Here is a 21,841-nt window from a genome sequence, read left to right as displayed (position 1 = left end):
CCGTGGTTTGGCGCCTCTGCTCCTGCGGTCGTCTTCTTACCACCATAACTCCGGATATCCGAGCGTGGAGATGACATCACCGGCTGCGCTGGAAGATGACCAACGGTGCAATTACTCGTTTTCATCCTTGCTACAGGTTCTTCTTGTGAAAATAGTTCTATAAGCTTAGTGAGATCTCCACGCTATGTGGAGATCTCTTCTCTTAAACGAGTTACTTCTCTTTGGGTTTCAAGCAGATTTATTTATTTAGTCACAAAGAGACTGTTCCCTTAATAAGGTGTGCCTACGTTCATAGGTTCATAGGTTGGTACCAGGCTATCAGCCCTAAGGCCTATACAAGCCTAGCCATAACAATTCCCTGGCTATTTCTTCCCACATTATTTACTTTCCTGGACCCCTGTCTAGCAGGGCGACTGACGTGATCCCTGGGGTGAATTTCCTTTCTCCCATCCAATCGTCAAGGTTCCTCTTGAAGAGGTCCAAAGAGGCACTCTGCTTGACATGTATGGGCAATCTATTCCAGAGTCTGGGGAGTCTCTGGGTCAGGAACCTATCCCTCCAGCATGTTTTGTTTATTGTGATGACAAGGTTTAGATCCCTGGAGCATGTAGCTCTGAGGGACTGGGATTTCTTTAAGTGTAGCATGTCCAACAGCTCTGGGTTTGACATGGCCTTGTATGTTAAGCAGAGATCGCCTCTGAGTAGACGATATGCGACAGAGTATAGCTGGAGTTTTTTAAGGCGGTCAGCTAGGGCATCTGCTTTAGGCCTGTGATTCTTTTAGTGAGGTATTTCTGAGGCCTTTCCAGTTGTTGCAGATGTCTTGAGAGGTACATACCAAATGGGCGTTGTATTCTATAATGGGTCTAATGAGGGATGAGTACAGTGGGACAATGACCTCCTTTTTCTGGATGAAAAGCCCTTCGTGATGAGGTGTGCCACATAGAAGGATTTCTTGACTGTTGTGGCGATGTGGTTATCGAAGGTGAGACCACTGTCCACCTGTGTCCCTAAGTCTCTTATCACACTTTCTGTGTTTAGTGTACTGCCACCTATATGGTAATTCATGGATACATGTTTTTTCCCAAAGGGGATAACAATACATTTCTTAGCATTGAGCTTGAGCCCATGGCTCTGGCACCAAGCATCTGTTTCTGTAAGGCCCTTTTGTAGAGTATCCACATCATTTGGGATTCAATAATGGCTCCCAGTTTGCAGTCATCTGCAAACTTTGTTAGCCAGAGTCCCTTAGTGTTGACCTGTACTTCAGAGAAGTAGATGCCAAACAAGAGCGCCCCAGGACTGAACCCTGAGGTACTCCACTTGTCACTTGTCTGGAGCTGGATTTGGAGTCGGCTACTTTTACAGTGTGGGTTCTATCAGTAAGCCATTTAGCAACCCATTGGGTGACATAGGGATTAATGCCCAACTTAGTAAGTTTATCTATGATTCCAGAGTGGGGGATGGTGTCAAATGCCTTGGCAAGGTCTAGATAGGCTGTGTGGACCACCTTACCCTTGTCCATGGCTCTGGAGACTGATTCAAAGAAGTCAATCAGGTTCAGGAGACAAGATTGGCCCTTCACAAACCCAAACTGGGTGGGGTCCAGTGTTTGAAGGTTGCCAATGTCTTTGTTTATAAGTTCCATGATAATATGCCCCATGGCCTTGCAGATAAGGCTTGTCAGACTGATGGGATGGTAGTTTCCGGGATCCAAGGTGGATCCCCCCTTGTGGATTGGGATAACTGTAGCTCTGCGCCACTCAGTGGGCACGAAACCTGAGGTGAGGCTATGATTAAACATGACACTTAGGTGAGGTGCCAGTTCATATTGTAGTTCATGTAGTACACAGCCCGGGATGTCATCTGGTCCCATGGATGCTGTATTCTTGGCTTTAGAGAGTGCGTTTTGTACCTGTGTGGCCGTTATTACTGGAATTTGGCAATCTTCAGGTATTGAGATGGGCCATTTAGGGGGTGAGAGGGGGGTGAAGTTGGCATTGAATCGATCTGCCAGGATATTGGCAATATCCTTCGGATCAGTATATTTAATGCCATTCTGTTTTAGCTCAGAGCAGATCTGAGCTAAAACAAACTCTGAGGCAGTCATACTGAAAAATCCTTCTAGAGCATCACAGCCACAATGCAAAGAATGCTTTGCAACTTGAGAAACAATAGTTACAGATGTCCAGCAGTTCTTTTGAGAGAGCTCTGTCTTTCAACCCCCTCCAGTTTTTATTTCAATAGGTTCAGTAAAGTTTCCTCGTATTTTACCATATGAAACTGGCATTTGAGAGCTCTCATAGCCAGGACGACAGAAGTATAAACATTTTTTTTTTTTTTTTTTTTTGCCAAAATGATCCAAGCCTCACCCCCCTTTGTCATTTGGCAAAGGTTTTCTGGAAGTGCTGCCTTTAGTTCCCTTTGGATCCTGAGTCACCACTTCAGTTTCAGTAGAACGATTCCTAAAAAAAAGTTTGTGGTAGTCCAGGACCCTGTAAAAATGGTCTGGCTTCCTAGAATAGGTAATTGGGTGTCAGTCTGCAGGGATGAATCAGAAATAACATCATCCATTACTTCCAACATTATAGCACTAGTCAAAGGTTTATGCTTATTTTCTAACCCTCTTCTTTGACTGAGGGCAATCCTGGACCTCCCAGTGGAAGTACTCTCTCATTTTAAGGACTGTTTCCACAAAGCAGTGAAGCTAAAATGTCCAGATTCTTTAGGTGCAGGAGGTCTGTTAGCACTGTGCTGTCTGGCAGCTACAATCTGCAGCAAATCCTCAGCCAGTCTAAGCAGACACTGCTGGTAGACCTGTGGGGGTTGGAAGTCTGAAGGCCTAGACTAATGCATGGCAGAAAAAAATCCTTTCAGGTTTGGGCTCCAGCTCGATCCTGGGTGTCGCATCAAAGGTACTGGGACCAGTCCAAGAGCTGATGCCAGGGCCTGTGCATAGTCAACTGATGATCTCTCAGTAATCCCTCATCCCTATCTGAAGCCCTAACATGGAAGTTGGAATCCGTGACCTGCAAATATGTCTTGGATCCAAATGACAAAGCTTGTCCTTTGACTTGTGTGGATCTATTAGGGTGAAGAGGCATGCTGGACTCTGAAGGTCACATAACAGTTGTCTCTGACACTGTCTTGGTCATCAGAAGGGAATGCAAAGGCGTCTCCCACCCTTCAATAGTCACAAGTTTAAGTTGACTGGATGAAGGCAAAGATGTATCATCTGCCACTCAATGAAGTTTTGAATGCTTCTTATTATATTTTCGAGTGAGGTCATGAGAAGCACTGGTGGATACCACAGCGTGTGAAGATCCCTGATGCTCTTTTTTTATTCTATAAGAATTGTGGCAGGCACTCAGCTGTAAGACAGGCCATATGTTTCTTAAAATGGGCACAGTGGGGACAATTAAGCAAATCATGGTCCAGGCCCAACAATAAAGAAACAGGGAGTGAAAGTCCTGATGTTGAATCTGCTTTCCACAATCATGACAGATGTTAGTCCTAGTACTCATCTAGAAGCACACAATAAGAAAAGAGCAGGAAGAGTTCTCCAATAGGGTACATAGGTTTGAAGAATTACTTTGGTTACTGGATCAACCAATGCAATCTACAAAGTCGGTGCTTCAGGGTCCAAATGCAAGAAAGAGCTGTAAGATGACACTGACCGACGACCCTTAATCCCAGACACCCTGACTCAGGTGCAAAGTGTCCATCAGGCCAGGAAGGGGGAATTAAATTTTTGGTACTCATGCTGACCCTGACCAAGGGCTACCACAGCAATGAAAACCCAAATATGGGTATTACTGCATCAGTGAAACAAAGAACATCAATCATTCCTTCAAACTATTATGCATCAGTTGCAGTATGAAAGAATACTCTCCATATTTCACTGAAATCTTCTTCCTCATCCCATTCATCCTCTGCCTCTACTTAACATGCATTATCCCCAGACTTTGAAATACTAACCTAGTTCATTGCTGCTGCTTCATAAGATGCCAGAATAGGAAGTTCTTTAGTTTTAGCCATAGTCTCCTCTGCATTCATAAATGTCAACAAACCCCCAGTACAATAAGAAACCTTCAGTAGAGCAGGAAAAGCTGCTCTATACTTCAATTTATGCCTTTTAAATTTCCTGATCACTTCTGCATACTGCATGTGTGGCTGAAAAAACATCTCTGAGTAATCATATTTAAAAAACAGGTAGGCTTGCTACTGAAAGTTTCCTCAACTGCCACAAGACTTGTTCTTTGTCAATTCACATCATAAACTGTATCCAAATACCCAAGTTACACATACTTCATATCCATTTCAGATAGCAGAAAATGTACAATGTTCTCAATACCCAATGAATTTTTCATAAGCCAGTCCTCGTCAACTCATCTGTTTAGTACACACTAGTAATTCCTTGACTTTCTCCCTCCTTCCCCCTTCCAATACTCACAAAAAATGAACAAGTGATCCGAAGATCTGAAACATTTAGTTCTGTCAAGATAGTACACGAGTCATCTGTGAACATCCAGCATATGGAGTATCCTTTCTCCCTCATTTTTAAGTTCAAGAAAGTCAACTTGGATACCACTTTAGGTATAAGGAATGACTAGTTCTCAAAGAAACCCTGTCCCTGTGGAAAATAAGATAGGGTTGAGTCACCATAACAGCTGGCAACTCAGATACCATTCATGCAGAGGTCAGAGCAATAAGTAAAACTGTTTTCCATTTTAAAAAATTCATGTCAGCCAGGTTAGCTGGTTCAAATGGAGCAAGTGTTAGATTCTCTAGCAAAAAATTAAGATCCCAAGGGGCGGGGGGGGGGGGCACTAGTATTCTCGGAGGCTTCTTATGCAAAACACCTTTCAAAAACATTTTGATATGAAAATGCTTTAAAAGTGGAGAATCTATGGATAGACATGCTGAAATGGGCGATAAATGAACCTTGATAGAGGAGTAAGAAAGGCCATAGGATAGTAACTTACACAAACATTATAAAACTAGAGCACAACTAGCCCTGATGAGGTGCTGGCTATGTTGTTGGCACCAGCTAAAAAACCCTTTTCATTGCAAATATATGATTTTCTAACAGCAGGCATTCTTGCCTCAGTTAGTACCTGTTGCACGTCCTCAGTAAACAGATGTCTAAAGGGAATCAAGACACTATCACCTATGCAGTCAAATGAAGTTGACTGGTGTTGGGTTGTATCAAACACTCCTATTCTTGTGTGAGTACAGCCAGTCTGTGAGGAAGTTTGTTGTAACTGTCTATGGCCATTTGCAAAAGAAGGGAGAATCACAGTTGTCTGGGCTAGAAGGGAGTCACAACGATCTTGGGGGACTTCTGAATCTTCAATAGTACCCTGGATATTAGTGGAAAAGGTGGAAAAGCACACAGAGAGATACCACATAGATGGTAGTCTACTTAACACCAAAAGTGTGATAAGAGACCTTGGAACACAGTGGACAGTAGTCTCTCCTTTGATAATCACATCACCACAGTAGTCAGGAAATCCTTCTACGTGGCACACCTCATCACAAAAGGTTTTTCATCCAGGAAAAAAGAGCTCATTTTTCTCCTGTACTCGTCACTCATTAGACCCATTATAGAGTACAACGCCCCTTTTGGTATGTACCTCGCAAGACATCTACAACAACTGGAAGGCTGCAGAAATACCTCACAAAGAGGATTACCGGCCTCAAACAGATGCCCTACACAGGCCATCTCAAAAAACTCCAACTTTACTCCATCGCATATCGCCTACTCAGAGGCAATCTCTGTCTAACATACAAAGCTATGTCAAACCCAGAGCTGTTGGACATGCTCCACTTAAAGAAATCCCACTCCCTCCGAGCTACCAGCTCTAGGGACATAAACCTTGTCACCACAATAAACAGAACATGCTGGAGGGATAGATTCCTGTCTCAGAGACTTCCCATACTCTGGAACAAATTACCTATCTATAGCAAACAAAGCTCATTAGCACTCTTCAAGAAAAATCTTGGTGATTAAATGGGAAATAGAAAATTCACCCCGGGGTTCACTTCTGCTCGACAGAGGCACAGGTAAATCATTTTCTTGGGTGGCAAAAGCCAGGGTACCTTTTTGGCTAGGCTTATAAAGGCGTTAGGGCCAATAGCCTTGTACCTACTTATGAACCTATGAAGAGGCATCTGTCTTCCAGGCCTTCTAGCATGAAGTCTTGGAGAAGAATCTTGCCAACAGTTTGTTTAGAGTGGAGGCAACCAGTTTTACTTGGAGGAACTGCCAACACATGGGTCATATCTCAGACGACTACCTGATCTAGTTTCCATTCATTAGGATCTGCCCTTACCCTGCTCAGCTTGTCTGCCACACAGTTTTACTCTTACAGAATGTACAATGCCTGATGAGTGAGACTGTACTGTTAAGCTATATCCCAAGCTAACATGGCTAGTCTGCAGGGGGGAGGGATACAACATGATTCTCCCTTGCTTGTTGATGTATCACATGACTGTGGTACTGTCTGTAACAACTTAAAAGTAGTCCCAGTCACCACAGATGATTCAGAGAGTCAAGTGCCTTGATCAGAGCAAGCATCTCTTTTAAATATCTGGGATGGAGGAACAGGTGATAAAAGACAGGTGGAAACTAAAGAGTCTGGTCTGGAGGATGAGGAATTACCCCTTGGAAAGGAGGAATTTCCTCCCACTGCCATCTGTAACCTTGATGATTGATCTTTAGAACCTATTTCTCTGAAACCATCTGTTGCACAAGAAAAAAGTGAAGATTTTGACTTTCTGGAAGAAAAAAGGAGCTGGCAGGATGGAAAAGGGAACAACGTCTCTTAAATAGCCATTCAGACTTACTGGACTGTTCTTGATGTTGGGAGTTTCCGGAATTATTCTTAAAACTCTCTTGCCATTTCTTCCCAAATGTCGGTTTATGTGTATTTTGTTGAGTCTGTTTACATTGTTTCTTACCAAAACTGGATGAGGAGATAGTGAATCATTTGAAAAACTTGTAAAACTGATGGCTGAAAAATCTTAAGAGATTTCTTGAACCAGCTTACCCCTTTCATCACAGTTTTTGATCACTTCTGCAGCAGAGGGGTCAAAAACCAAGTCTCTATCTCAATGAAAATTTTAAATATTATTTTCATCATCCGGGATGTTCTGAGAGCGCAGCCATGGAAACCACCTTCAATCGGTACCAGTTGCTGTAGCCCTTGATGAAGTATTAACATAGTCATACAGACTGTATGCTATGAGAAGTGACTTGAACAACAGAAGTTAAATTATTTAAAGCAGATTTTACTCACAAGAAGAAACTGCAGATAAAACAATCCTCATACTTTCACAAATAGTCCGAACAAACCTTAACATATGAGCTTGACAACTGAAAATTCTGAAAATCAAAGTTGTAGAACCATTCACTTTTTTCAGAGACAGAGAGAGTAGGATTGATATTGTATGTTTAGCAAAAGGATTGACTAAAGCTATATCTACTGGAACAGGTTTCAGAAGAGTACATAAAAACTTAAAAAGACTGAGGAATGTTATACATCATATCTACCCCCCTTTTAGGGGCAGATAGCTGACTGTCTGGAAGAATGCAGGCAGTAATACATACATCCTTCAAAGGTGACACAAATGGAGGAATGGGTGCAGGTTATGGAAATTCCTTCCTGAGCAGCTCATACTATTTTCTTTGAAGGACTGAGAAAGTACTCTCCCAGTGAAAATACTGGCACATTCTAGAAATAGTCTCAAGAGAAAGAAACGCCCCTGACAGGGTTAGTCAGAAACTGAGATCTTCTGAATCTGAGTCAGATATCTAAGGGCAAAACCCTGTATCTGGCCCTTCCATCCTTCTGTCCAAATTCAGAATATTGAATATCTTCAGTGTTCCTCTTTCTTTTATCAGAAACTACTTTACAAGAAGGATCAATAGCCTGAATTAAATCTTATGTCAGACCCAGTAAACTACTCATGTCTAAGGAAATTTGAGAAGCAGTAGATACATGCTTAGATTTCTCTTTCTTTTGACAGAGAAACTGGAACCAACAGTGTCATTAATGGCAGCAGCAGCAGCTTCCCAAGTGATGGGCACAATATTCTGAAAGAACAGGAAAGTCTTCTCTGTCCCCTCTCCCAGGACCAATGACAGTGGCTCTTCCTTGCGCACTGAGGGGACCTCAACAGCTGCAGAGAACATCCATAGTGGCTGCTACACCACAGGAATCCAGGGTAAAAGATGAGCTGTTTAATAGTTATATTTGAATAGCATGCTGTGCTACATTACTTAAGTTCTGATGAAGTCTGGATGTATCAGATGAAGGTGCTTAACTGAAGTGGATTAAATTTATTATATTATTTGATTTCACCTCATGTTTCTTTCCACCACAGTTCATGTTCTTTGTTTTCACCATTTTTTTTAGTTATTATTTGTTTTTTGAGGAGACCTGCCATCCAATTTTTTGCAGTTATTTGTACCTTTAAGGTAAAGCTTGATAACTGAATTGGCAACATCAAACTCTCCCCCAGTGCATCTTGTCTTGCAATCCTTGAGGCTAGGGGAAACTCTTGAATAAGGGTTTTTGCTAGGCTTGCAATGATTTACAGATGGATTCCCTATTATTTACCCATGAACTTACATAACAGTGCTTCAGTAGACAGAGCAATGGTCTAAGATTTTGGATCTCAAGACTCTAACACATTAAACTTGCTAAAACTTTTAAAACACATCTCAACTAGTGATTCCACTTTTGAACCTAACTTGTTATAATCATGACTCTACCCATCACAAACTCCTCAAACATAGGTAGGGGGCATTATTTAATGCAAATTGTCCAAGGTGCATGGTCACAATCAAAGGCCAGTTTGCACATCAATGTACTAGACATGAGGCAGTGCTTCTAACACTTCAAGTCATCATTGCAGACCACATTTCTGCAGAAGACAAATGTCTAGCAGAAAGGCTCATCTGAAGCCTTACAGTGCCTCACCAGTGGGCATTCAGACCATAAGTAACACAAATGCTGCAACCTTTCTGCCTCCCTAACCAGTGCCAAGTGAAGCAACATATTTTCCATAATCCTACCTTCGGGGAAGGTTCCATGGATGCTCTTGTCCAGAAAATGTACCCAAGATGCCTCTAATCTTCCCCACCCCCATTTTATCTGATTGCAAGGTTTATTCAGAAAGTCAAGCAGCACACTAATTCTACACTATGTCCTCCCCGCGGTTGGGTAGCATTCGAAAGACATGCGTGCGTAAATGGGCGTGCCTTCGTTGAAGGTTGGGCGTCGAGCTGGCACCTTGGCATTTCGTAAAAATCTACTGCCAATCATTAGCGGACCGGAGTTCCGCTGTGGTGACCCCTTACTGGGAAAAGCCGAAAGACAGACAGCAACTAATTCTCAATCTCATTTTGGACTTGGCAAGTCTGATTCTCCTTGCTCAAGAAACCTCTCAGTTTTCCACTCTTTAGGATCCTACTGTTCTTTCCCTCATCTACTGGAGAAGCCTCTCCACCTTTGATCCTTTAGGACCCTACTACTCTTCCCTCCAGCAAGTTCCAGACAGATCCCCACTCCCTACAACTAACCACTTGTTTTCTCCAATCCTACTAATGGTTAGAAATCTCTCTATCTTCTGCACACACACACACACACACACACACACACAAAACACTACAAAAATTAAAAAAACAAAAAAAATAAAATAAATAGACTAATTTTCCATTTGGACTCTGTCAAAGGGTCTAGATCTTATGCCATTCATATTCCAAGAGTCTTAAGACTCATACCATAAATCTTTAATTTATTGATGCAGCTTGAGCTATTCATCTTATTTGAATTTCTATAAATGCTATGTCTTTAGCCTTTCTGAAATTGAGTTAGGCCTTTCTAAAGGAGACTTTTCTTTAAGACTCTCACTCAAGGAAATGGTTTCTATGTGGGGTTTATATTTGGCTCCAGAGAAACTTGCTCTCCCCCATTTAAACCAGCCACATATGGAGGATTTGACATATTTGTTTTGGGGAAACTCTTCTAGATGCAATTATAACAGAATGAAGAATTTCTGAGTTACAAGTCACATCTGTGCAACCCCATGTCTGGTGTTCTATAATGACAAGAAATTCCATGTGTACAAATTCTTCTTTCATGCCAAAGGAAACCAGTGAATCTTACCTGAATCCATCAATTTATCTAGTGTCTTTCTTTAATTACTCAGAAGAGAATATTTATTGTATTGTATTGTACTGCATAGGTATTCAGTGGCAGCTCATTCTATGTGGGTACAGCAACATCAATAAAGATAGATTACCAATTGTTTGCATCTTTCCATGATAAAAACTTGGATGTAAAATGTCAAAGGTTACTCAAAATAAGTGGTAACGGACTGGATCAAATTCTGTTATAAAACACATAAGCCTTTCTTCTGCAGTCCTAAGCACATTCCACTATAGCAGTACCTACTTCAAGCCTTTTTGTTTTTCTAGAATACAGCTTTGTATTTTATTTGTGCTGCAGATACTTGATCCTCATGGAATACCTTTGCAAGACTGAATGAACGCAAATGCTAGTTCTAGACATTCATTTGGTGCCACAGTAATCAATGATATCTTCCTGTGTGATCTCCATTGTGAGAACCTATATTTGGACTCTGTCCTGTCAAGACCATTCTCAGTAAAGTAACAGCTCACCACCCCCTCCCTTTTCTTTTTGTTTAAACAAGAAACTTCTTTAGTGAATTACCACTTATGACATTGGCAATTTTACATTTATATAAATGAAAACAAACAATATTGACATTTTCAGTTGCAAACCTTATAGATCACATATAATCCTCTATACAGTCATTGACAATTGAACATTACATAGCTCATTCAATTCTTGCCTTCCCTTAAACCTCATTCCTAATCCAAAAATGATTCTGTATGTATTGTTCCCACAATTCCCATTTTTGTATGTAGTTTGCTTTAACCCTTTTCTAAAGATTCCACTTCCAGTTCTTTTATCTCTGTCATTATATATACTACTATTAGTACAGCTGGTTTAGACTTTGATTTCCATTGTCAAGTAATTGTTTTTTTTTGGGCAGCCATCAGAATTCAACTCAGCAAGGCCTATGTCTATGCAATTCCGATTCTGAATCACAACTCTGAAAAATTATTTCATTAGTTACACTAAATTGCCAGTATTTCTGACAGAGTAGTCTGCAGGGAATTTTTAAAGTCTGCCAACTCATTATACTCCCAAAAATATGTTCCTAGTTACCTCTTTATTCACCATTACACCTCCAACATTTGCAATCTACCTGAAGAAAAATTCTTTGTGGAGTCTGCTTGGGGTATAAAAATACCCATGCAAACACTTCCAAACAAAAATTCTGAATCTAGACTTTGTTGCATATTTGGAAGCCATACATGTATGCCAACATTGTTTCTTTGTAAATTGCTTGTCCGTTTTCTCTCCCCAATCCTTTCTAACCTCTTGTGATTGATTCCTATAGTTATCATGAAATAATTTATATGCAAATTATCTGTTTTCTAAGGGCAGCTTCTGCTCTAGATTCTACTAAAATCTCGACCATTGCTGGTCTTTCACTTAGGAACCCCATATTTATTTCTCTTTGCCTATACTCTGATAGCAATCTTTCATAAGGAAGGGAATCCTTAGCCTGCAGTCCAAATGTATTCTTGCCCTCTTCCCATTCTATTATCATTCCTTTTCTAATTATTTGCTCTCAATACCTTGCTTCCTTTGCCAGTTGTATACAGTAAATTCCAGACTCTTCTTGTCTATTTTCTTTAACCCTAAATGCAGTCATCTATATCAGCAGAATCTCCTTTCTCCATTCCTATGTTGGCTTAGTTCTTAAAATACTTTCTACTACTTTATGAATATAAAATTTGGTATTGTTACTGTTATTATCCTTAAGGATCTGCATCCAAAATCCCAGTATCTCCTATTTCTTGAGCTTCCCTCATGTTTTATTATCAGCTCTTTCTACTTTGAATTACAGCTTTCCGTTTCTGCTATGCATATGAGCCTTAACTGTGGAGCTCTGAAATACCACTTCAAATCAGGTAATCCTAAATCACCTTGTCCTACTGGATCAACTTATCCCATTTGACTCTTGCCATCTTCCCCACACAGATAATAACCCTTAAACTATTTATTAATTGCTATCCACAACTTCTCCTATGAGTGAAAAAATATGCGCCCCTCTGTTTTCTGTAATGCTCTAGAGTCTTTTCCACATTGTACCGCTTCCAGAGATGTGGAAAAAAAAGTCATGCTGTAGAACATTAACGCTAATGACTGATGGCATTAGCCATCCAGTTAATAAAAATGGACTTCCTCATAACAGATACAACACATACTGAGACTAAGTCGAAGTGAACTTTATTGTCATTTAGACTCTACAAGGGTAACCCAAACAAAATTGCGTGCATCAGGCTCAATACTGAGATGACAATTACATACATGCAAATTACATACGGTACATGCAACATACATCATACATAACATTAACTTTAAGTTAGACTGTTATTTTACTACATACTACTATGAATTACTATGTCTACAGTTTTTAGGAGCTGAGTGATTGATTATTGCACATTTATTTATCGTATACCTATTTCCTGATAATGTTAGACTAGCTAGCAGATAAATATTGCACTTGATTTACATTGTAACCGCATAATTATGAGCAAGCATCTCATAACTTCTACCGCACCATAATGATTTGGCTGACACAAGACCTTGTCAGTTACTAACATTACTGAGATTGCTTCCAGAGTTCAAGAACCTAATAGCCTGTGGGAAGTAACTGTTCCTGAACCTGGTTGTTTTGCAGCACATGCTGCGGCATCGTCTGCAAGATGACAACCTTGTAAACAGACCATAGCCAGAGTGCATAGGATCACTGGCTATTTTCATGGCCTGTGATGTGTCATACCATGTATTGCTGGGAAGTTATTCTCTCAATGACCTTCACCACCCTCTGTAGGACGTTTTGATCTGCAACTGAACAGCCCCCGTACCACACCATGAAGTTGCTCATTAGGATGCTTTCTGTGGCACCCCTGTAGAAGGTGATAAGGATGGAGGGTGGTAGATTAGCTTTCCATAACCTCTACAGAAAATGCAGGTGTTGGTGGGCTTTCTTGACTATGTGACTGGAGTTTAGTGACCAGGATAAGTCCTCCGCAACGTGGACTCCCAGGAATTTTGTGCTACCTACCATTTTCACCCTCTCTCCATTAATCATGAGTGAAGGGTAAGCTGGATGGGTTCTGCTGAAGTCTATTATGATCACCTTGGTTTTGGTGACATTGAGATCAAGGCTGTACCTAGCACACCAGTCAATCAGTAGATTCACTTCTTCTTTGTACACTCCTTCATCCTGATTACTGAAGACCCCCACGACTGTGTTTCATCTGCAAATCTGGCTATACAGTCATAAGTTAGCATGGTATAAAATAGTGGACTCAACACACATCCCTGGCGTACTCCTGTGTTAATTGTGATGTTTCTTAAGGAATTTTTGCCCACACATACTTTTTGCGGTCTTTCTATCAAAAAGTCCAATATCCAGTTGCACATGTGAATACATGTGACTACATGTGAAGATGCATCACAAAGCAATAAGAAAATTTTATATAAAACACACAAGCCTACCAGTGAAGACATTTATAGTAGCCTTCCTATCCTTGCTAATCCAGTGGTGTAAAACACATTTCTAAGATTCTCAGTTCTTTTGAAAAACATATTTTTATACATGAAGCACTCCATTTCAAAAGAGGAGGTTGCTTGACATTGTCATAAACAGAGGCCCAGATCAAGGACGGTAGATGTAAGCTTCAGTTTATTCATTCAGATGTGCACATGTAACATGGGACTAATAAGCATAGGTTCACTCCACAGTCCAAGCAGCAATCAACAAACAAAATCTAATACATTCTGCATATACAATATTCTTAATGGTGCTTTTCAAACCTCATTTAAACAATGCATTTAAAATAAAAAAAGTCATGCAAAATGCAACTAACCAACTAAATAAATAAATAACTACATGAAAAGCAACGTTTTCTGTCCAGTTAGGTTTTAATGACAGGGGAATTTTGAACAATTTGCTACTGCTTAATTATTTGCTGTAAAATACAGTCTAGAAAATATGAATACAACAGACACATACATAAGCAGGGGTTACATTTTACATAAAGCACTCAGTCCAGACCAGGAAGCATGCAGCACAAGATGAATCTCCCATGACACCTTAATGTTAAATGCAAATTCCTCTGTTATGACTATATATCATGCATAAAAGAAAGCCAATTATCTTCTGAAAAATGAGGTTATGACAAATGGAAAAAGTTATAAGAAACTTATGCCTTCTTATACTTACCCATTCGTGAGGCACAACAGATTACAACTAAGCAACTGTGCTATGCTCTAAGAATGTTTCAACAAGGCTACAAGCAAAGTGTGTCAAAGTCAGCTACATGCACTATAACTATGGGTTACATTACCCCAAGCAGGTTCTGGGCATTAGTGATATCCTTCCTTCCCATCTTGAAGGAATGCTACCTTTATCATTACTTTCATTTAAATGTATGAGGGTGGGGGAATCATGTGCCATGTGGTGGCACAATCCTTAACACTACCTCCCACATGACAGTTCCTGTCCAGCTATACTGTAACAGGGTTTGGCAGCGTTTACAAATAAGCTGCAGAAACAGCTTTGTTCATATATAACACCCAGATGACCAGGTTACGCTTTGTTTAGCCAAGCAGTCTGGACACATGAATCCCTGCACTAAATGTGATGTAATGGTTTTACTGCTATACCACACTTTTCCATAAATATGGAAAGGGATTTTTGCAGGGAAGCATGTTTATATCACAACTAAAACACACAGCACAGCTCTCCACTACACAAAGTAGGATTCTTCTTGAACCTAAACCAATTGAATGGAAAAAAATAGTTTATTAATCAATACAAAAGCTTCACTGTACAACTACACAAAGCTTGCCCGTCTGGAGGACAACAAAAATGAAAAAAAAGTGGCAACTAATTCTATTCTAATGCAAATAATATTCTAATGCACACAGTGGCTAGCACAGAGGAAAAGTGAGTAGCATAGCTGTCACATGGTCCTTACTTCTCTATTTCAGTTTTCAGCTACACTGTCTGTTATACAAGGAGTTTCTTCCCCAGGAAATCGAGCTTCCTCTCACATCTCAAAAATGTGGGGTAGGTAGACTGCATAACCCTTAGCTGTCCAGATCTTCACAAAACAAAGAATTTTGCCTCATATTTTTGGTCTGCTCCTCCTAAAATGTATGGTGTTATGGCAAATCACTGAGGAATGAAGTCAATAAATAATGGCACACATTTGAGTTTCAAACTTCATATCCTTCAAAAAAATGAATCCTAATATAAATTCTGATATTCTAAATCTTTCTAAATTTATAACAGCAATATTTAAAATCTGTCCCTATTTCTGAGACTTTGCCCCTCAATATTTTAGATTCTGTCCAGATTTCTTCCGCTAAGATATTGAGAGGTATGGAAGTAGGCTATCATTACTCAGAATGAAGCAGATGTGTGCAGCCTGGAGTCATCTTGTGATAGATTGGTATGTCATTCTAGATTTATTCCTGCCTTTGTCTGCCAAGGTATGCTTCAGCCTCCTGACTAAAGCACGAAATTAAACATGATGCAAGGATGAATCAGGTTATAGACAACAGTCAATTTTAAATGAAAGTTGAATGCTGAATCACCCAAAAGAATGGTAAGCAGTTTTGAAATGTAAAATGCTGCTCAAAATAAATAAATAAAATTTAAGACTGCAATGAAGCACACACTAAACAAAAACAACAATAAGCTTTCTGCAAGAATATTAATCATCTCTCTTACGGGAACAGCATAGGTACTAATGGCAAAGCTGCTATTATTACAGGGAAAAACAGTTTTCAAAAACTCACTCCTAACCTTCCAGCATACTGTGCTTCACAAGCCTTGTAACCTAACTGCACTCCACCATTTTTCTAAAAACTGAAATATCAAAACAAAACTAAAAAAAAAATACACAGAAAAGTAACCATCAGAAAAGAAAATATGTAGTATTTTACTGTAAACTGTAAATATGTTTTAATTACCAGCCTTGACAAGGCCCTCGAACCAGCATAAATAATTCCCACAAACAGCACAGAACCAGGTAGCCATGACAGCACTGCAGACCTGCAAAACAAAAGGAAAAATATTAATTATGTTTGAAAAACAAAGTTATGTACTTACTTTAATGTTCCATCTGTGTTGTCCATTTTCATTCTTCCTCAACTGTTAGGTTCAGATCTGATCCTCGGAACTGTCTCATCTGTTACTATAGCTCGTGTCCACCAAAATCTCTCTAGTCATGATCTTAGCCATAATGCACAAATCCCTAACCTCCCTCAGATCTTGTTTGCTGCTTTACATAAGATATTAAGGAATACTATACAAATCTTAATAGAAGGCGGCATATCTGGGGCTCAGCCAGAAGGACAGAAGTAACCTTTAAAACTCTCAGGAATCTACTGTGAGAAAAGAAAGGCTAGGGCTGGTGGGTGGGAAGTTGAGGAAGAATGAAAATGGACAACACAGATGGAACTTTATGGTAAGTACACAACTTTTTTATCTGATGATGTCAATTTTCATTCTACCCTTAACTATTGGGATAGAGAGTCCCCAGCTACCTAAAATCTTGGGTGGATTTTAAGGTTATTCCTGAGCACAGCTGAGTCAAAGGCTGCCTCCCCAAGACCAGATCCAGTTTGCAATGAGTGATAAAAGTATGAGGACGGGACAGGCTGCAGCCGCACATACGTTGTCCATGGATGCTCAAGATAGAAAGACTGAAGAAGTTGCCATGGACCTAAGTGAATGGGTTCTTAAAGGTTTGGTAAGGTTAGACCCAGCTCGTTGTAGATAAATGATATGCAATCCATCAGTTATCTCACTAAGGTTACCTTTGCAACTAGTTTTCCCAAATTAGCATCTGCAAAGGACACAAATAACTGTCTTTCTAATTTCTTTTCTTCTGTGTAAGTAAAAATATAATTGTCTGTGAACACCTTATAAATGAAGCATATATTCACATTTGTTTGCAAATTAGGAAAGAAAACTGGAAAATTAATGGACTGACTGATACTGGATTCTGACACCACCTTAGGAAAGAAAGAAGCATTGATACATAATGTGACTCTTTCTTTATGAAAGATCAAGTAGGGAGGTTTAGAGAACAATGCTTGAAGTTCTGAAATTCTTTTAGCAGAGGTAATGGTTACTAGAAAGACAGCTTTCCATGTCAGGAATTTAAGATTGCATTTAGCTGCTGGTTCACCAGGAGAATCAATTAAGGCCTGCAATACCTAATTCAAATCCCATGGTGGAGTAGGGTCCTTATATGGGGGTCTCAGCTGGAGTGTGTCTCTTGAAAAAGCTTTGCAAAGTTTAGACAAAGTCACTGAAGAATTCTTAAATCCAATATGAAACTCGGAGATCACTGCTAACTGAAATTTAATTGTTGAGGAACTAGCTCTCTCATTAAAAAATGTTAACAAAAAAAAAATTCAAGAACACTTTGTACAGGGGCTGAGAAGGGGTCAATGTGGTTTTGTTGTCCTCAGTCAATGAACCTTTTCCATTTACTTGTGTAAAGTTTTCTTGTAGTAGGTTTATGGGAAAATAAAAGTATATGAAGGATGGGGCAGACAGCATCGGTTGCCTGGCTATTAACAGAATTGGAGAAATCACGTTGTTAGCTTGAGGTTTGAGATATCTGGATAAATCATGCCTGTCATATGAGACTGCATGTCTGGAATTGGATCCAGAATCCAAGGTGAGTAAAGTAGATGAGGCCAAAGGAAGGGGAACCAAACCTGTTGAGGCCAGTAAGGTGCAATAAGGATGACTGCTCCTCAACTGGGCAGCTTTCTACATAAATTTTGGAATTAGGGAGTTGGTGGATAAGGATAGAGGAAACTGGGGGACAATCATGGAGTACAGCATCCCTCGGTGATTCCCCGGTGGGAGGGAATCAGGGCAAAGAAGCTGCTGCAGTTATTGTCTGGGGAGAAGATTGCAGAAAGGCTGGCTCCACTGATGGGAAATCACTTCTATCACTTTCATGTTGAGAGACCACTTGTAAGGTAGTAGAATGGACCTGCTCACTTTGTCTGCTATCTTATTCTCCAGAATGTGCATTGCTATCAGAAAGAGTTGGAAGAGACCTAATTCCCCTTTTTTGTTGATGTGCCAGACTACAGAAATTTTGTCTGACTGAATCACAACTGTCCCAAAAGGCAGAGTCTTGAAAGGCCTGCAATGCTAGGAGCACCGCTCTCATTTCAAGAACACTGATATGCATATTGGTCTCTTTGGGGACCAAGTGCCTTGGACTATCTTTGCCAGGAAATCCCCCCCACCCAATCTAGGAAGCATCCGTTGTCACTACTTACTTGGGCTGAAGAAAAATTAAAAGGACGGCCTTGTAGAACTTGATCTGACCAAATCCACCACTACAGGTATCTCTTGCTTGCCTGAGTGATTCTTATTTGGGTTGACATATGTTGATAAATAATTGACCACTAAGTTGCTAATGTACATTGAAGAATTCTTATATGAAATCTTGCTAGAGGAACTAAAATGATGGCTGCTTACACTGACTCAAACGTTTGCAGAATTAACTGAGCTAAAGTTTTGGTACTGCAAATTATTTTCCTGATCTGGAATCCGATGGTCTTCACTCTTGACAGAGGAAGAGAAGCGATCAATTACACCATGTTGAACACTGCCCCTATGAATTCCAAGCTTTGAGTCGGTTGTAATTGAGACTTCCAAACTCCAACTCCACAGTCCACTTATTAATTCCAGAAAAAACTCTTCACACCAGCTGGTCGGAACCAATAGCAGCTTTATTCACATAAAACACACATTGGTTTAGCGCTTTCTTCCTTACTGAAGAGACTTCTTCAGAATAATGCCATTTCCATAACCCAGTCCTTTTATACAAATCCACACCCAATTAAATAACTGAATAATCACCAATCAACCCTTGAGCACACAAAAAATGTCTAAAATACATGTTTAAATTCACATCAAAACACGACATAAAAATAATACTTTCATGTTATTGTGTATTAAAATAAATACATGTATTGGCATAAACACAACTTGTGCCATTACCCTAATACATGCTTTAGTTTTAATATACAATCAATATTTACATTTTCATTAATACAGGTGGTTGGGTGGCATTTAACCTAAGCTGCCACCTTAACTCACAGATATCCAGATGCACATCAAGTACCCTCCCCTGAGCATCCTTAACCAGCTGTTGCAAAATTAAAATCCTAAAAATATGGTCCTTATTCTGAAATACGGGCCTACTCAAAGCATTGGTCATTTTACAATTTCTTATGTCCGAAAGGTGTTCATTAGACCTCTCCTTAAACCATCTACAGGTTTTTCCCACATAAAAAGCAGGACATGACTGGCACTTAGCCAAGTATACCACATTTTTTGCTGCAACAGTTAAAGTATCCTGTTATATGAATGTTCACACCATTTAGTTTAAAATAGTCAGAGGTCTCTGCTATATTCCTACAGCAATTCCCCATACCACATCTAAAATTCCCCCATCTCCTGAAAGAAACAATTGACTCCTCCTGTCCCTTGGACTCAAGCAGATTTTTGAAGGATCTATCCTTTCTGTAAACAATTACACGGGCAAACTTACCTTTTTGTGCAATATGATGGTCATATAATAAAATTTCCCAATTGCGCCTAAGGATTTCAGCAACTGCCTCAGCATCCAAACTGAAAGTTGTAATAAAACAAAGCTTCCTATTGGGGTGATCTATGTTAACTCTCTTCGAGACTTCCATTCTCAAATTGTCTCCATCTGACCTGCCCAAAATAGGATTGTAAATACCATCTGCCCACTTTTTAACTACTTCCTTGTCCACCTTACTCACCAACCTATTAGGGTATCCCCTCTTCATAAACATTTGAGAAATGAAATCCACCTCTGCCTTAAAGGTGTCATCCTCACTCACCATTCTGGTAGCCCTCACACACCCTTGACAATGGACTTTTTTTGTGAATAGGGATGCCAACTATCAAAATCCAAATATGAATTTGAAAAAAATAAGTTATGTACTCACCATAACGTTCCATGTTTGTAGTCCATCTCGACCTTCATTCTTACATATGGGATCGGAGCCAATCCTCGGCTCCGACTTGGCCTATTTACAAGCTGGAATACTTCTAGTTGGCTCGTGGCTAGGTAGGTATCCCATGGTGCACCAGTACAATCCCCAGATCTTGTTTGCGGCTAACTAATAGACATAAGAACAAAATACAGAAAGAAGCCCATAATAAAAGGTCTCCAGTGAAGGTACTTCCAGGATGGGGTTAGGAGAGTGGGTTCGTAAGAATGAAGGGCAAGATGGACTACAAACATGGAATGTTATGGTGAGTACATAACTTCTTTATGTTCTGTACTCCTATCTCACCTTCATTCTTACATATGGGACAGCGTCCCTAGCACCTTATTCTTGGGTGGCTCAAGGAAAAATATTCCTGAGTACCGTGGAACCAAAGGATGCTCTACCCCTGGAGGTTAGATCCAATTTGTAATGAGTAATGAATGTGTGAGGGGTAGCCCAAGTTGCTGCTGCACAAATATCAAGTGGAACCCTAGCCTGAAAGGCTGCAGAGGTAGACGGAGATCTATTATAATTGAGTCTTGATTTTGAAAGGTAAAGGTCTACCCTCAGAGGTGTAAATGTAAGCTATACAGTTAGAAATCCAATTTGAGAGGGTCACTTTAGAAACTGGTAAACCTAACCTGGATTCGGAGAAGGAAATGAATAATTGATCTGATTTCCTGAATTCCTTTGTCCTGTGCAAATTAAAACATAATTGCCTATGGACGTCGAACTGATGAAACCTGTATTCTGCTGTGTTGGAGTGGTTTGGAAAGAACACTGGAAGTTCTATGGACAAAGTGTTACGTGAACAGACTTTGGGGACAAATAGTACAAAGAGATACTCAGTCTTTATGAAAAAATCAGATAAGGGGGTTTTACAGATAATGCTTGCAACTCTGACACCCACCTGGCAGATGTGATAGCCAGCAAAAACAAAGTCTTCAAGACAAAAATTTCAGAGGTGATGAATGAGAAGGCTCAAAGGGTGGAGACTTCAATTTTGATAGCACAAAATTTAAATCCCAAGAGGCATCAGGTTCTTGAAATGGGGGTCTTAATAAAGTGGTGCCTTTTAGGAAGGTTTTGCACAGTCTATGTCTTGTATGCCTGGATGAAAATTAGAAATTGCTGCCAATTGAACCCTGACAGTGGCAGCCGCAGATCCCTGGTGGAAATGCTCAGACAATAACTCCAAAACCACCGGGATGGAGGTGGTATAAAGGGTCAAAATTCTTTTTCTCAGCCCAGACAGAGAATCTCATCCATTTTCTGAAATAAAGGCTCCTAGTGGAGGATTTATGAAAGGACATTAGTATATGGGTCACAGTGGGCGAGACGTCATGAAGCCTGACTAGGAATGGAACTGCAGCAGCCAAGTTGTCAAATTGAGGGTGTGTAAAGTGGGATGAAGCGAACCTGACATATGTGTCAAGAGATCTGGTACTGGATCCAGACTCCAAGGATCGTCTAGGAGAAGAGGCCCGAGAAAGGGAACCAAACCTGATGAGGCCATTAAGAAGCAATGAGGATCAGTTTGCTTCCCAGTCATTTCACTTTCTGAATAACCTTGGGTATGAGAGGAAAAGCAT

General features: G+C 40.1%; 1 protein-coding gene across 1 annotated transcript in view; it reads right to left on the bottom strand.

Annotated features, from left to right (window-relative positions):
- Positions 1–21,841, bottom strand: part of TMEM241 (transmembrane protein 241) — a 453,749-nt gene that overhangs the window by 150,612 nt on the left and 281,296 nt on the right. Inside the window, exon 4 of the mRNA XM_044065763.1 lies at positions 16,158–16,239. Within this exon, the coding sequence (XP_043921698.1) occupies positions 16,158–16,239 (82 nt within the window). The remainder of the gene's footprint in view (positions 1–16,157; positions 16,240–21,841) is intronic.

Source organism: Protopterus annectens, chromosome 3.part0 (assembly GCF_019279795.1).
Source record: "Protopterus annectens isolate FY-2018-M chromosome 3.part0, PAN1.0, whole genome shotgun sequence".
NCBI lineage: Eukaryota > Metazoa > Chordata > Ceratodontiformes > Protopteridae > Protopterus > Protopterus annectens.
The sequence above is the reverse complement of the archived record's forward strand: the minus strand, read 5'-3'. Positions and strand labels throughout refer to the sequence as shown.